This window comes from Phlebotomus papatasi, chromosome 1, assembly GCF_024763615.1.
Source record: "Phlebotomus papatasi isolate M1 chromosome 1, Ppap_2.1, whole genome shotgun sequence".
NCBI classification, from domain to species: domain Eukaryota; kingdom Metazoa; phylum Arthropoda; class Insecta; order Diptera; family Psychodidae; genus Phlebotomus; species Phlebotomus papatasi.
The window spans coordinates 79,910,263-79,925,371 of record NC_077222.1 but is presented as its reverse complement, the minus strand read 5'-3'; the positions used below and the strand labels follow the sequence as shown (position 1 = coordinate 79,925,371).

At 31.4% G+C, this 15,109-nt stretch overlaps 1 protein-coding gene across 6 annotated transcripts in view; it reads right to left on the bottom strand.

Annotated features, from left to right (window-relative positions):
- Window positions 1-15,109, bottom strand: part of LOC129810261 (ankyrin-3-like) — an 81,908-nt gene that overhangs the window by 8,191 nt on the left and 58,608 nt on the right. For 4 of the 6 annotated variants that reach the window (XM_055860602.1, XM_055860603.1, XM_055860604.1 and 1 more), the window contains 3 exons: window positions 12,322-12,707; window positions 12,017-12,228; window positions 6,546-6,750 (listed from right to left, as the gene is read on the bottom strand). In XM_055860602.1, the coding sequence (XP_055716577.1) occupies window positions 6,546-6,750; window positions 12,017-12,228; window positions 12,322-12,707 (803 nt within the window). Of the gene's footprint in view, window positions 1-6,545; window positions 6,751-7,793; window positions 12,229-12,321; window positions 12,723-15,109 lie in introns of those variants that run through there. The other 2 variants (XM_055860601.1, XM_055860606.1) reach the window with 2 other exon arrangements.

Sequence of the window (15,109 nt, the reverse complement as noted above, 5' to 3'; positions counted from 1 at the left end):
ACAGTAAAAAAAAATAAATAAAACAAATAAATAAATAAACAAAAAAACCTGAAAATATTGAAAGAAAAAAGGGCATCTCCAGGACTTGGAAAGATTACACATATACACATAAGAAATTTGCTAGAATAGAATTACACAAGAGATGAAAATGTGATGGTCTTTAGCAACGGTTTCAGAAAAGTTCCCTTATGGGCAACTAACTTTTATTAATTTCGCTTTATTTCAGAAAGCATATATTAAAAGAAAAAAATTATTTAAAATCTTTCTCAGTTTAACAATGTGCCGATTTTTTTAAAAATAATTTTTGTTAGGTCTTTTACTAATTTTCAAAAATAAAAACAAAAATAAATAATAAAAAATCTAATTAATATCTTGTCTCTGTGGATTTTTTTCAAACAAAGAAGCGTTTTTTTTCTCTTTTTTTTACATTTGATAAAAGAGTAAAAAATTGTGATTGTGTAGTAGAATCAATATAAATTTGTAAGAGATAAGAAAAAATGCTTGTGTGTCTTATTTAAAATTCAATCCTTTTTTTCATCAAGGTCTTTTAAAAACAAAAAATAAATAAAAAAAAACAAAACATAAAAATTTTATATACGTTACTTATAATAAAATAAATTGAAAATCCTCCTTTTGGTAGAATTTTTCGTACATTCTTTCGTATCTTTATATGGATTTGTCTTATTTTTTGTTATTGTTTTAGTCTCAGTTTTAGTTTAAGTTTTCGAAACTGTCCTGTTTTTGATTTTTTTTTTAAATTTTCAACCAATGCATTCCAGCTAATTTTGAATAATTTATTAATTGTATATTAAAAGAAAAAGTGTCCAAAACAAACCAAAAAGAAAAAAATAAAAAGAATTAATTTAGACTTAAAGAATTTTTGCTCGTTTTTATCTGGCAACCATCCAATTTAATTTATTGTAGTAACGTATATATTTTTTTTATTATTTTATCAATCAAACAAATTTATATGTAAAGAAAATATTTTGCAGAAAAATTTCTTGTGAACGCATAATTGAAATATTTATTGTTTTTTTTTCTATTATATCGCTTAAGAAAAGAAAACCAATAGATTTAAAATTAGCAAAAAAGAAAATGGGAAAATTAATGAATAAAAAAAACTCAACGAAATTTACGGTAATTTGCTGTTTTGTTTTTGTAGAATCAACTCAAATTACTTGTGATAGAAAATAATTTATTATTATTATTATTTTTTTTGTTGTTTAATTAGTTCTCAACAAGAGAGAATAAATCAAAAAAGAATATAAAATTATGCGAACAGTATAAAAAGGAATTAAGTTAATAATTGATTAATATACATTAGGTTGCCCAAGCTGGTATTGTTAGTTACCTTTTAGAGATCTTTTCCGAAACACACCTTGATGTATGTAGAGTGGAATGCGTGCATACAGGCGTTTTCGCATTAGTACGAAAAATTATACACAGAGAAATTCTATTTTGTTTGAAAAGGAATTGTTCTTGAAAACAAACCAAAAACAAAAACTCAAAATGAAAAATAATATTGTGAGATAAAAATAAAAATTTATAAAAAATTATGTTCAGTATTAAGTATTTCACACAAAATGTGAATCACAAATCTTCTAAATGTGAATTTTAATCAAAACTAGAAAGACACATTAAATGCTTTTTTATAGAATTTTTGGAAAAATAAAACTTTTGCAACAAAATTTAAGTGCAAAAATGTTCAGAAAAGTTACGCTTCTTTTGTCATTAACATCTTTACTATTTCTTTAAATTTTTACTTTATTATTCCACTCAAAAGGTGACTAACAAAATTATAGAATGTATCGAAAACCATGATTTAGGGAACGTTAGTAAGATTTTCGTGAAACCAGCGCCAATTTGATTTTATAGTCCCCTAGAAATTTCAACTATATTTGATACAAGTCCTATAGGTTTTATTATGACAAATCATGTATCACGCCTATAACTAATTAAACTATTTATCTAATACTTGTAAATAATAGAGAACTGTTTCATTTTTATCTCAAAGACTAGTTCCAAAGTCACTTCAAGTCTAATTTACATGATGCAAAATGCAAAAACAGAATTGTAAGTTTCGCTGTCAGACATCCAGAAAAAAGTAAGCCTCTGTTCAACGCATAAAGTTCAAGATAAACTAATAATATAAAAAAACATTTTTATAATAAAATTCCAAAATAAAATTATAATCAAGATTTGAAGAAAAGAACTTTTAGAATATTCGTATCAGAATTGCTACGAATTGATTACGTATTTAAAACTTTAAGTTTCTTGTATTATTGATTTTCGTAAAAAAAAACAATAATGAAAAAATGAGCTATGAACCTTAAGAGTGAACAAAAATAACATTTCAAAATGGATCAGCAATTGTCGTAATTCACTCGTCACTGTGTTACGAGAATTAAGCTACGGGAATTGCCGATCCCAACGACTATTAGTTGAAATATCATAAAATCTAATAAAAAAATCAATATCTAAATGTGTTACCTAATAAATATTCTGAGTAAGCTACACAATATTGCACTAAAACATTCGAGTTTACGTAAGTTCTATATTATTAAATACTTCTATAAATTAGAGTGCAAAACGAACTTGTAATATACCGGTCATGAATATATATTTTACAAGGTATATTTGGCAAATTTTGAGGTGATCTATAAATCGGTTTTAGTTGTAAGCCGATAGTCCTTCTGATATACAATTTTTGATATGGCTATGAGCTCTTCCGTCGATAGGGTCTTTATGTCCTTAATTCTTCAAAAACGCCATTTTTCCAGTTCTGGGAATTGGAAAAGATCCCAGGGAATCAATTCTAATAAAACAGATAGTTGAGGTATCAGTACGGTATTGTTTTTGTTTAAGCTTCGATAAAGAATTGCATGGTATGAACGGACCGATATGCCGAGGATCTTAAAAATTTCTTTAATAGTGATCCCACAATTTTCCGTAAAAAATGTCTTCACTGCTTCGACATTTTCAACGGTTTTTGACGTCCAGGGTGAGTATCATCATTAACATATTCTGAGCCTTCAGTGAAAAGGCTCTGCCACTTGTAAAAATTCTTTTTGCTAAAAATAAGCTCCCTAAATATCATTGTTAACATTTCAAATGCGTTGAAGCATTGATTTTATTTTTTTTTTCACAAAATTTAATGAAGATTCCTTGATTTTTTTCAATATCAATAAATCACCTATAGCATATCGTAACATATCTAACATTTATATATAAAAGACTAAGTAAAAATGCAAAAGGGTGGTTCTTGTCAACACATATTGGGGACATGTTCACCAAGATATAAAAAAAGAATAAGCAAAAACCGAATGCACGTAGCCCGAGAAGTATGAAAAGTCACCTTACCTTTTGAACACACCTCATACCTATATATTTCGATTTCTTACCCCCAACCACCCCCAAGAATTTGATAGAATTTCTGAAATTTAAAATTTCGAGATTTTGGACGTTACATTGTGCATCTGTGAGTCTGTCAGTCCAGCCGTTACCACGCCTTAAGCCCAACCGGTTAAAGATAGAGCCTTAGACCGTCTTCAGACTAGAGGTTTAGCCCAGTTCCCGAGGGTCTCAAAACCTTAAACAGCAACCGATTTTATTGATTTTTCAAAATGTAATAGGTCATTTGCCCTTAATAAGCCAATCCTATGTCAAAATTTTCCAAAAAATCTTGACTGATAAGATATTAGAGAAGTTAAGCCATATGGCTAAGCCTTAGGTCTGAAGCCCGTATTATGCCGGCTTCAGATTGGAGGCTTAGCCCAGTTTCCGAAGGTCTCAAAAATCTAAATAACGAGCAATTTTATTAATTTTTCAATTTTCAATTTTGTTTATGAGGGTAAAATATTCAATCCTAAACAACAATTCCATAAAAATCAAGGAATTAGAGAAGTTAAGCCACATGGCTAAGTCTCATATCTGAAGCCCGTATTAGGACCTTGGGGACGTCCTCTCCCATTAGTCGACCCTGAGACCACTGAAATGTTCCTCATTTTTCCCGACTCTCCCGTTTCGCACAAAAACTATCTTTTTGCTCGAAAACTCGTCGTGCAATTCGTCGTGATCACTTTTGGATACATTTTAGGGATTATGTAGGCGAAGATTTTGTTCTTATACGAAAATACCGTTGAATCATTTCAAATTACGATTTTTCAAGGTCAAAGGTTAAAAAGGCTCTAGAGAGCGTATTTCTCATAAGAATGGTATCATGTTTTGGCTTCTTGGAAAGGTCTTGGAATTTCCGATAAAACTGAACCAGTTCCAATCAGTTATAAATCGGTAATGAGCCGATTCATAATCGATAACTTATTTTTCTCCGAAATTCAATCATTATTACTCCTAAGGTATTTTGAGAAATGTTTTGAGTGATTTATAAATCAATTGTAAATTGGTAATGAACCGGTAATTAATTTTTGGCCGAAAATCGATTCTATTACGTGAATCGGTACAAATTTGTTTAGAACCGGGAAAGAGTAAATGATGCGAGAGTACATTGGAAGTATAGCATCTATGTTACGAGTTTAAGAATTTGACACACCTTTTTTCTCATATTTCCAAAGAAAGCTGTGCTTTAACGTAATGTAATTTAGATAGACATAGAAAAAACAAAAGTGGATTTAAATTAATTAATGGCAAGGTCCAGCTTATTTTAGAAATATGCGAAAATTAGCGTTTTCAATATAGCACCATCAACTCAATATAGCCCCACCTTCCCCTAGTGAAGCGTATGAATTTGTGAACACGGCGCTTTTCCTCATAAAATTAATCTTTAACGAATTTTATTAATAGGTTCATAAGCATCTGGATCCAGTGTTCGCGCATTTTCCAAAGCTGAATCGCTTTGACCTTAAAATTTTAAGATTGTCATGATTCCTTCTTAAAGCGTTAGAATTGTCTTCAAATCTTGATATCAAAATGTTATATATTTTATACTAATGATTTATGTAACGATGTTGTTTTTGAACACAATTTCCTCTAGTCTTCAGACTAGAAATTTAGCCAAGTTCCCGAAGGTCTCAAAATCCTGAATAGCGTGCAATTTAACCCATTCCTTACCATGGTATTATACATCATACGCAAATTGAGTGATTTTAGATGATTTATTCCTGGGCAATTTTTATCCAAATTAAAGTCGGGAATGTATTTTTAGTAATTTTGGTTCTTCAGTTACTTGGAAAAAATAGTCCGACAGAGATGGAAATATATTTTATTGTTCTTTTCTTGCTTCGCGGAAGTTCATGAAAAATTTTTCCTTAAAATGGCGGACGGAAAATACGACATCCCGTCGAATTTGTTAAATTTGGCCTCTTTCCTCTTTCCTGATTAGAATTCTAGTTGCTTAATTGTTTTCTTGGACAGTTACTCTAAATAAATCAATAGAGTTTGTAATGAATTAATGCACAGAATTTAAATTCAGTGACCGTTAAGACGTGTGTTTGATAGGGACTCCCCGTGCCCTCATATTAGGTAAAATTTTTTTCTTTTCAAAAAATTCATCTATTAATCTGTAGAAAACTAATTCCAAAATATGAACATTCTATTTCCAGTATTTCTGGTACATTGAGTGAATGGGTTAATTGCTTTTTGAGAGCCTAATAGGTTATTTATATTTTATAATACAATCCTAAGTTAAATATTCCCAAAAAAATCATGATTGATAAGAAATTAGAGCAGTTATGCCATTTGGCTAAGCCTTAGGTCGAAGCCTTAGTCTTTATTGGCTGAATAGAGGTATTACTAATGTTGTCTGACATGTTATTAGTCGATGAATATTTATTTATTAAAAAAAATGTAATTTTACTGTGATGTTATTGCGAAAATCAATTTATTTTTTATTCTTTGGAAGAAATCTTTGAATTTGTCGACAAAATCAAGAGCAAATTCATCAACAAATCAATAAAATATTTTATAAATATGAATTCAATTACGTAATCCTAATGATACGTTATTAATAAAATTTGATTATGTATTCTTCTGACAAAAAATCTATTTAAGATTTTAGCTTTGATTGAAAAAATAAAGTTTGATGAAAAAACTTAAAAATCGTTTGAAAAAATATGGAATATTAATGTCAAAAGAACTAATAGTTTTACTAAACTTCAATTACTGAACCTGTTGTGACTTATTATGTGATTCAGTAAGATAAAGATTGCATTAATATTTTCCAGTATCAAACATGGTTCAAATGTTTTATTACAAAAAAAATCACTTTGTCTACCTAATTTAAATATTTCTAGGGAATTTTGTTAGAAAAATAAAATAATCTTAATTTATTTCTATTTATGATTTTTGAAATAGCAAAGTCTGTAGCTGATAAAAAGAAAAAATTAAAATCTGTCTACACAACAGAACGACAACATAAATAAATGATGGTGTCCTGGGGAGGATAACGTTTGTATGATCTTTTCTCCCCAGTGAAACACAACATGAAGAGGGAAAAAATAAATATCCCAACCTCAAATATATGCGCCCCAAAAACACACTAAAAGTAAACAGTTTTGTTTTCTAATGGGGTAAAATGTCTCTCAACATACCTGTGATGGAGCAGAGTAATCGTAAAGTAGGTGCACTTCCTGAATATTGATTTATCATTCCCTGGCTGTGTGCTTTTGGTGCTGGCATACTTAGCGTTATTGCCTTGTGGAATTTCCTTCGACGTGGCTCAACAGTAACTATGGGACTCGTAGCTACACCGCGTCCTAGCAATTTCGCCGTTAAATCAGGATCGATGGGTTGTGCCTGAACAACATCATTGTGAGAGGTGGTGATAAAAAAGAGAAAGTAAACAGATAAAATCAAAAAATTAAAAGAAAATTATAAAAGAAAAAATTGAAAAATCAAAGAATATTGCATAAAAGAAAAACACAAAAAATGGATAGAAACTCTTTAAGGGGTATCATTGACTACTTCGGCCAAAAAAGAAGACTACACGAGGATTTTCTTCTCTTCCCGCTTTCCTTTTTCCTAAAATTACAACTTTGTTTTTTCTTGGTTATCTACCAGGAGGAACAGATGGAAATCTTTTGTGTTAAGTGTTTATTAAATGAAGACTACTCTAAAATCAAAAAGCAAGAAGTGATAGAAAAAAAAAAACATAAAAGCATAATTTAAAAAAAAAACAATAAAGCATAATAAAAAAAACAAATAATATAATTGAAATGAAAGAAAAATAATTGATAAAATAAAATTAGGAATCTTTGGATGGAGGACAACAAGGAAAATCATTTGAAAGAAAATAATATTAAATCATACATTTGAAGCAAGGCTCGAATGTTTCAAAAAACAGTACAATGGCTTTTTTGAAACAATGATAGTCACACTTATTGGGCGCAGGCAAATGTAATTTTTGTTTTGGCTCAAAGTGCAAAATATTTTTGGCATTATAAAAAAAATTATTTGTAAAAATAAAATTTGGGTTTTCAACATCCAAAGAAATGATAAGTATAATTCAAAAAATTGTACGTAAAAAAATGTTTAAATCATTTTTGGCTCTTTTGTTTTTTTCTTTTCTGTTATATAATTTTGAGCTTTTCGCCCAATAAATTTAGTGACAATTTATCTAATTTGAAAAACACACTAAAATAAAATTGTGTGATTGATATCTAATGTGAACAAAAAAATTCTAAATCTACTTTTCGAACCCTGCTCACATATAATTTACACAATTATTTTCTTTCATAGGGTTTTTTTTGTTTTTTTTTCATCAGTTCAATAAGTAACAACATTTTCTTTCATTTCAACTAAATTTATTGGGCACTCAAAATCATTCTTGTTCCTTTCTATTTTTCCTTCTTTTTCATTGTTAAACTTCAGTGGGTTAGATACGATTGCATATTACATCCAGTAAAATATTAAGTAATGCTAATTTTTTTTAAATATTCGTGATAAATATTTGAAGTGTTGCTAAATACTAAAATTTAATAAATCTGTTAAAATTTTGAATTTTCATATTTTTAGAAAAAATATTTTGTCATTTTCTTTCTCAATAAATTCTTCAATTCTTTCGTTTCCTTTTTCAATTTTTTTTCTCACCATGTTGCAACCAACGCTACATAAAATACATAATTCCTAGAGATCATGTTAAGGGTTCGAATAATTAAATACTAATATAGTAATATTTTTATGCTTACAAATACAATAAGTATAGGTATAAATCTTCTTTATCATGCATTCAAAGAAGATTTTTCTTTTCTTGCTCAATATAGAGTTAGTGCCAAAGGGTTATTTATCTCTGAAAAAATTGTCTATTTAGGTATATCAATTTGCAGAGATAGAAATAATAGAGAGAGACAGATTAAAGAAGAAAAATACAGTGAAAGAAAGGTGCTTTGATTAAATAAATTGTAAAAGCTTTCCATCATGCTCTTTATGTCAATATCTCTGTAGTGTTTCTCTATCAATGGTTTTAATTAATTCCATTCAGTGGACTAGAAATGGGATTTGAACCCATACATCCTTCCTTTGCACGGGAAGTGCCTTACCAGGTTTGGCTATTCTAGTCACAATAGAAAGTTACCATTAAAACCATCATTTAAACTACTTCAATTACCTTCATTACGTTTTCCATCTATCTCTATTGAATCAATATTATTTTCTATGTTACAGAATGTTCTATTGTTAACGCAACTCTTTTTTTAATATCACTTGGAAGATTGCTTTTTATACAAAATTTTACTTGTTTTAAATTTTTTTTCTCTCTATGTTATCATTAACGTTAAAAAGAGCGATATTTTTTGACGTGATTAAATGTTATTTTGGGTTCAATTCGTTGGTCTAAAATCCCTTAATTTCACAGATTTTTATTTGAACTTTCGAATCTGATGTTTTTTAATCAAAATTTTTCTGTTAACTGCAAATAAGGATATTTTTAAGGTAAAACCTTTAAAGGAAAGCGCGATACATTCGAACGATTCAAGCTTCGAACATTTCATTTCTTCAATATGTTTACAATGAAATTGATTCATTATTATATTATAAAAAACAATATCCGTGTATTATTTTTTCATATGCTTTTTGGGTAAATGGTCTACTACCGATTAAATTGTTGATAAAATTAAAAGAAAAGGTCCTCCAAAGTGGTTTAAATTTGACCTTTGAAAATTAGATATCGAAATGGTTTTCTAACATAGGTGTCCAAGGACGAAATTTCGTCTTGATTACCTCTAAAACATATTCGAAAAGGAAAAAAATCTTAGGAACCGTTTTCGAAACAAACAAAAAAACATGGTTGAAAATGGGGCAAAAAAGATTGTTCTAAATAATGGCTTCTAGCCGTGTCACAAGTTGAAAAAGTGGATTATATAAATGCTCTCTCTTTGAGTTCGAGCAGCAAATAACTTGTCAGAAGCTTGAGTTGTCCGGAGGTACCATGATATAGTAAATTTTAGAGAAATTTTAGTTGTTATTATAATGAATAATTCAGTAAAAGAAATATCTTTAATTCTTCTTTTTTGTTATCTCACCTCACATATCACTCGACTTGTACTAAACGCAGAATTAAAATTTAGTACTAGGCGTATGTTAGATTTAATAAGACATTTGAAAACATTTTAAAACTTTTGCAAAACCAGTTGTACAAATTACGGAATGAGATGACGCGATAAAGAGATCAGAGTAAAAATATGATACTATTTCAATAGAAAATGAAAAAGGGAAAACTTTCTCTTAAACATTTTTTTAGTACATGACTGTTCTCAAGACTTTTCTTTTTATTGGTTTGTGTCACGATTATTTGGTGGGTTTGGAACATGACGACGACTCATGATAGGAAACAGTCGTGAGTAGTGACAGAGATTTCTCCTTTTCATTTTTCATTGAAATTTATAAAAAACAAGAAAGTAAAAGGAGGAACTGGGGCACCACCGAACACGGGGTAGCTTTTTTAATTAGATATTACACTTCACAGGACGAAATCTATATAAATTCATAAATACTATGCAGATACTAGTTCACTGTTTACAACTAGTCGTCATGGTTTTCCAAATAGTTTAGAAATAAAAATCAGTGTTTGGTGCTACCCCATGTTCAATGATGCCCCAGTGAATGAAACTGATAAAGATTTCAATCAATAAGGAGGGAAGTGTTTATTCTGAATAAATAGTTTGTACCGTTTGTACGTACAATTGTACTTCTGAGACAAACTATAACATCTCACTGTCTAATTTTGCCCCGGTTCCGTTTTTAGAAACTTGGAAACCTTTTAGTCCATAAAAGATTATTAAAAAGTTCTAAAATCATTTTTGGAAGTGGTTTTTTAAAGTCAAGGTGGTAAAGAATTTAGAAAGTTCAAACCTTTAAATATTATAAAATCTTAAACTTCCCCTCATCCTTACAAATTTTGTGTTAAAACGGATCTTTTCATTCCTCATTAGACCTTCTCTGATTTTTTTCATTTGAATTGTTCACGATATTTCGACGATGGATCGGGTTTCCAATTTGGAATTTTTGGACTTTACTTGGACTTAACCACAACTTTACACTTTGAAAGGCATCAGTAAAAGGACTGACGCAGAACATTCTGACATTCCATGTCTTTTTAATCTTTTGAATAGCCAATTTCGAAGTGGAAAATTGTGATAAAGTTCCAAGTAAAGTACAGCAGCAAATTTCCCCGCTTGTACGTAATTTTTCCTCCAAATTCGAAAGCTGATGAAGAGAACTTCCATTCTCGAATCGTCGTAAAAAGTTAAGGATAAATCAAGAGAATTCAAGTTTTCTGCCCATTTAATTGCTGTTTTTTTCTCTCTCTGGAAAGTCTTAGTTGAATTTAGTATCAAAAAGGATGGAATAATCCTTCTATGGGTATAAAAAAATACGAGAAAAATCACAGAACATTCTCTCATGTGTTTCACAACTGCAAAAGTCACTTAATGTTTCAGGATTTTCATAATGACGAGCTAAAATCCAATTGAAATTGAAAAACTTTCACAGCCAAGAGTTGCAAATTTTTCACAAGGGGGAAACAACTCGTGAGTCTAGAACATCTACAAACGTGAATATCGCGAATATTGGCATTTTTCATGAATATTGCGAATATCGCCAATAATTCCTGAATATTGCGAATATCGCGAATAATCCCTGAATACTGTGAATATCGCGAATAATTCCTGAATATTGCGAATATTTAGGGAAATATTCGAATATTTTCTTCTTCGCATATAAAATTGTGAATATTTTGTGAATATTGATTCTACGACATGAAACTTTGGTCAGTTGTTTGCCCCTTGATTTTTCATGGATTATTATTTGAGGCTTTTTGAGTCGAAATAAATAGGTTTAAGCTGCTCCTTGAGAATCTTTAACTCAACCTGTAATTTCACAAACCTGCAATTTTACAGACTATTCTCGAAGAGCTGCATTAGAGCCCCTAAGAAGAACTTTTAACTTTTTCATTGAGATTTTAAAAATTTTTCCACATAAGTAATTATCCCATTAGTGCGATTTTTTCTGTTTAAATGATTTAAAAAAAATTATAAAGTCTATGAATTAAAATTTCTATCTTACTAATTAGTTTGAGTTGTCAGAATTCACGTAAAAATACAAAATTTCTCTTACGAAATTGGTCTAAAATAAAATTATCGATTTCCAGTAAATTACCGAATATATGAAATGCTTTTCATTAACACTATTAAACCCATTAGTTGCGCTAAAAATAGAACAAACTGTATGATTAGGATATTTTTTTATAAATATGGATTATATTGGATTAAATATGTATAAGTGGCAGTTTGATTTTTCATTGTATTGGTTAATTTTAAATCAATATTTGGAGAGATTTCATCAATGGTATCTTTAATTAAAGAATCCATTTAGAAAATAAAAAAAAATCTCTAAATAGAAGATTGGACTGAATGGATTCTTCTTTTTTTTTTGGTTTGTTCTTTTGGTGTAAATCTGGCCATTTCTACCAAATAAGGGAGAAACGCTTCTTTTTGGGCACATGATTGACACTAATTTTTCGCAATTTTTCCGGTGCCACACCTTTACGCGGCTTAAATAGATTTACCTGAAGTCCCACTTTGATCTTCTTGGTCAGAGCACCTTGCGGGAAGACAGCCTGCACCTGTGGTACAACAGTACTTGACACCATTCCACCTTCTGGCCCAATGGCATGCACCTCCTGACGAATGCGTGACACCACAGCAAAGTACTGTGGGAAGTCATAGGTGACAAAGCGACATACTCGTCCACCACCCAAATCATCCAACTGGTTCAAATCTATTTTTTTTTAAAATAAATTTTATTGCGTGCACAGAGGAAAAGAAACATTAGCATGTTCACACGCCCAATTAGATGGTTATTTTGTCTCACCTTCTGGCTCAAAGCACTCATTGAGAACATCATGGATGATCTCATCAGCATTCTCCACGGTATGCTCACGCCATGTTTCCCCATTGTCAGAGCGCAAGATGACAATTTCGCGCTCCTTCCCACGCAATGACGCAAAATGCGGCACTTCCATAATCACGGGACCGAGAAATTTGGCTGCCACAGGACCTAATTCCAAAACACGACTGGCCAGAGCTTCACCCTCCATCAACTGGGGTGGATGCATAGTTCTCTGGGGCTTGACATAGCGACAAGTGATCCTTGTTGGTTGGGCAGCTGACTGAGCTGGTACAATGATACGTACACCACTGTGACGACATCCCCTCATCGCTCCACCACGTGCATCCACAAGGAATGACACCAGGAAACTGGAATTCACCCAACTAGTGAATTAGAGCTCATTGCTCCGCATTCTCACGTGCTTATACAGGGCTATTCCGAAAATTGCAACCAACTCAGAGAAATTATCTTCATAAAAATAAACTTGGGTAGTAATCTATATCTTGGATCAGTAAAAGGAAATCATTTTGGTCGTGTTAAAGCAATGAAAAACTTCTCTGCGGAAGACTCGAATTCATGATATCGAACACAAAATAGAATAGTACAGCAAGAGTTGACGGAAATACTAGACCTTTCTTGACTTTCGCAGTGTAACCATTTCCTGCCTGTACGTGATTTTCTCAACAAAATTCGATACCTGATGAAGAGGACATTCATCCTCGAAACGTCGTAAAGAATAAAATTGCGAAAGTCAAGAAAGATCTAGTGTTTCCGTCAACTCTTGCTACACCCCATCGGACCGAAATTCTTCACATAGAATAGTACAGGAAATAAACCACTAAAAGGAGAAGGAAATTGAAGAAAAACGACGGAGAAAATGGCAGCTGCAACAGCAGAAAAAGGAGGATTTGCAGCAGAGAACTGATGAAAAGATTTATGAGTGGATTTATGAGGACAGAAATATAATTATCTGGAGAACATAGAACTGGTGCGAGGAAGATACGAATATTTACTGGACGTCGTCGTTGAAATTAGGACAATGGGTCCGAAACTTAGGTTTATAAAAATAAAATTAATTATACTTATTTGCTATGCATTGATAAATGGTAAATTATGCGAAAGTACTTTTGAGATGTGCCGTTTACATTATCGATTAACGGTAATACGTAGGTACGTAGATAGGTATTGCGTTCACGGTTCAGTCTTGCCAGAAATTCCAAGACCTTTCCAACGAGCTCAAACGTGATACCATTAGAATGAGAAATACGCTCTCTAGAGCCTTTTTAACCTTTGGCCTTGAAAACCCGTTTTTGGGAATGATTCAACTGGACTTTCGTATAACGACGAAATGTCCGCCTGAGTAATTTGTAAAACATATCCAAGAATGAAAAAGTCCCATGATGCGTTTTCGATCAATCCCAAAAATCATGGTTTTGGAGGGGAAGAGATGGGGGAAATGAGGAGCATGTTAATGGTCCCAGGGTCGACTTATGTGGTTTTCTCGAAGGTCTTAAGTCTCTATCTCTAACCGTTTTGGCTCTAAGCGTAGTAACGGCCGAATGAAGAAACAGCGTGGAGTCAAAAAACTCAAAACTTCATATTTCCAAAATTCTACCAAAGTATGACTCCTTATAGGGTAAGGAATATAAACTTCAAAATCGATGGATTAGGAATATACCCAAGAAGCAAAATAGCTGCCTTATAGAACCAAGTTATAAACAAGTCTTTTAGTGCACTTTTAGAAGATTTAAAGTGCGAATTTTCTGTTGAAATTCCTGTAGAAGTTCTTAACATCCTTAAGAGTGCGTCACTTTTACTTATAGTAATCTCAGCCAGTGATGGAACCAAGAGCGTTATAAGTAAATAAAAAGATTTTTTGTTCTATAATGCCTTACTTAAGGAATTCTACAAGACTATATTAAGAAAAATTGTTTCAAGGGTATACTGCTCTCTCTGTGGAGTTCGAGCAGTAAAGGAATGTTATCTACGTGATCTAAAGCGCTATAATGATCTTTCAATCTTCAGAAGTAGTTTAGCACTTCGAAATACCTTGTTGGGTCGAATCAACACCTTTTCGATAGGGGTTTCCTAAAGGGATCCAAAAAGAATGAAATCATCTGCAAAGAGCTGATGGCTCACCCTGAAATCCCAAATACGAATCGCATTCCGCCCCCGATTGCGTTCCATAATTTATATTCAGATTAACTTATCGAAATTGAGCAATAAAGAATTATGGCAAAATCTTAATTTCGGGAGTTTGGCATTCAGAATGACCGAGGACGTATTTCACAATTACCGTAACATACTTAGCAAACAAATTTCACGAATAATTAATTAAGAAATTAATTGGACTGCTACAAAAGATATCCTAAGATAGCAAGAATAAGATAGCAAAAGATAGCAAGAATTAGATTTTTATTGATTATAACTAGTTCCAAAATATGCTTTTTAATAATTTTAGCTTTTTTATAGAAATAGTTCTTGGTCATAATAGGCTGAAGGGCTTTAGACCAACAAAATATATAAGGGGGGGGGGGGGGGACAAAAAAAATAAAGCAATAGGACTGAAAATTCCAAGACCATTAAATAAAATCAAATCTTGCCAAAAGCCGTTACGAAAATCCTGCAAATAAGAGTAGTTTAACTTTCATTTGGAAAAACTCATAACGGTCAGTGTTAGTGAGACCAAGGTTTATCGCAGGCCAATTTCCCGGCAGCGACCCAGCTCTGTGCCCCCATCTGAACTCTACCAGGCCATGTTACTGACTGA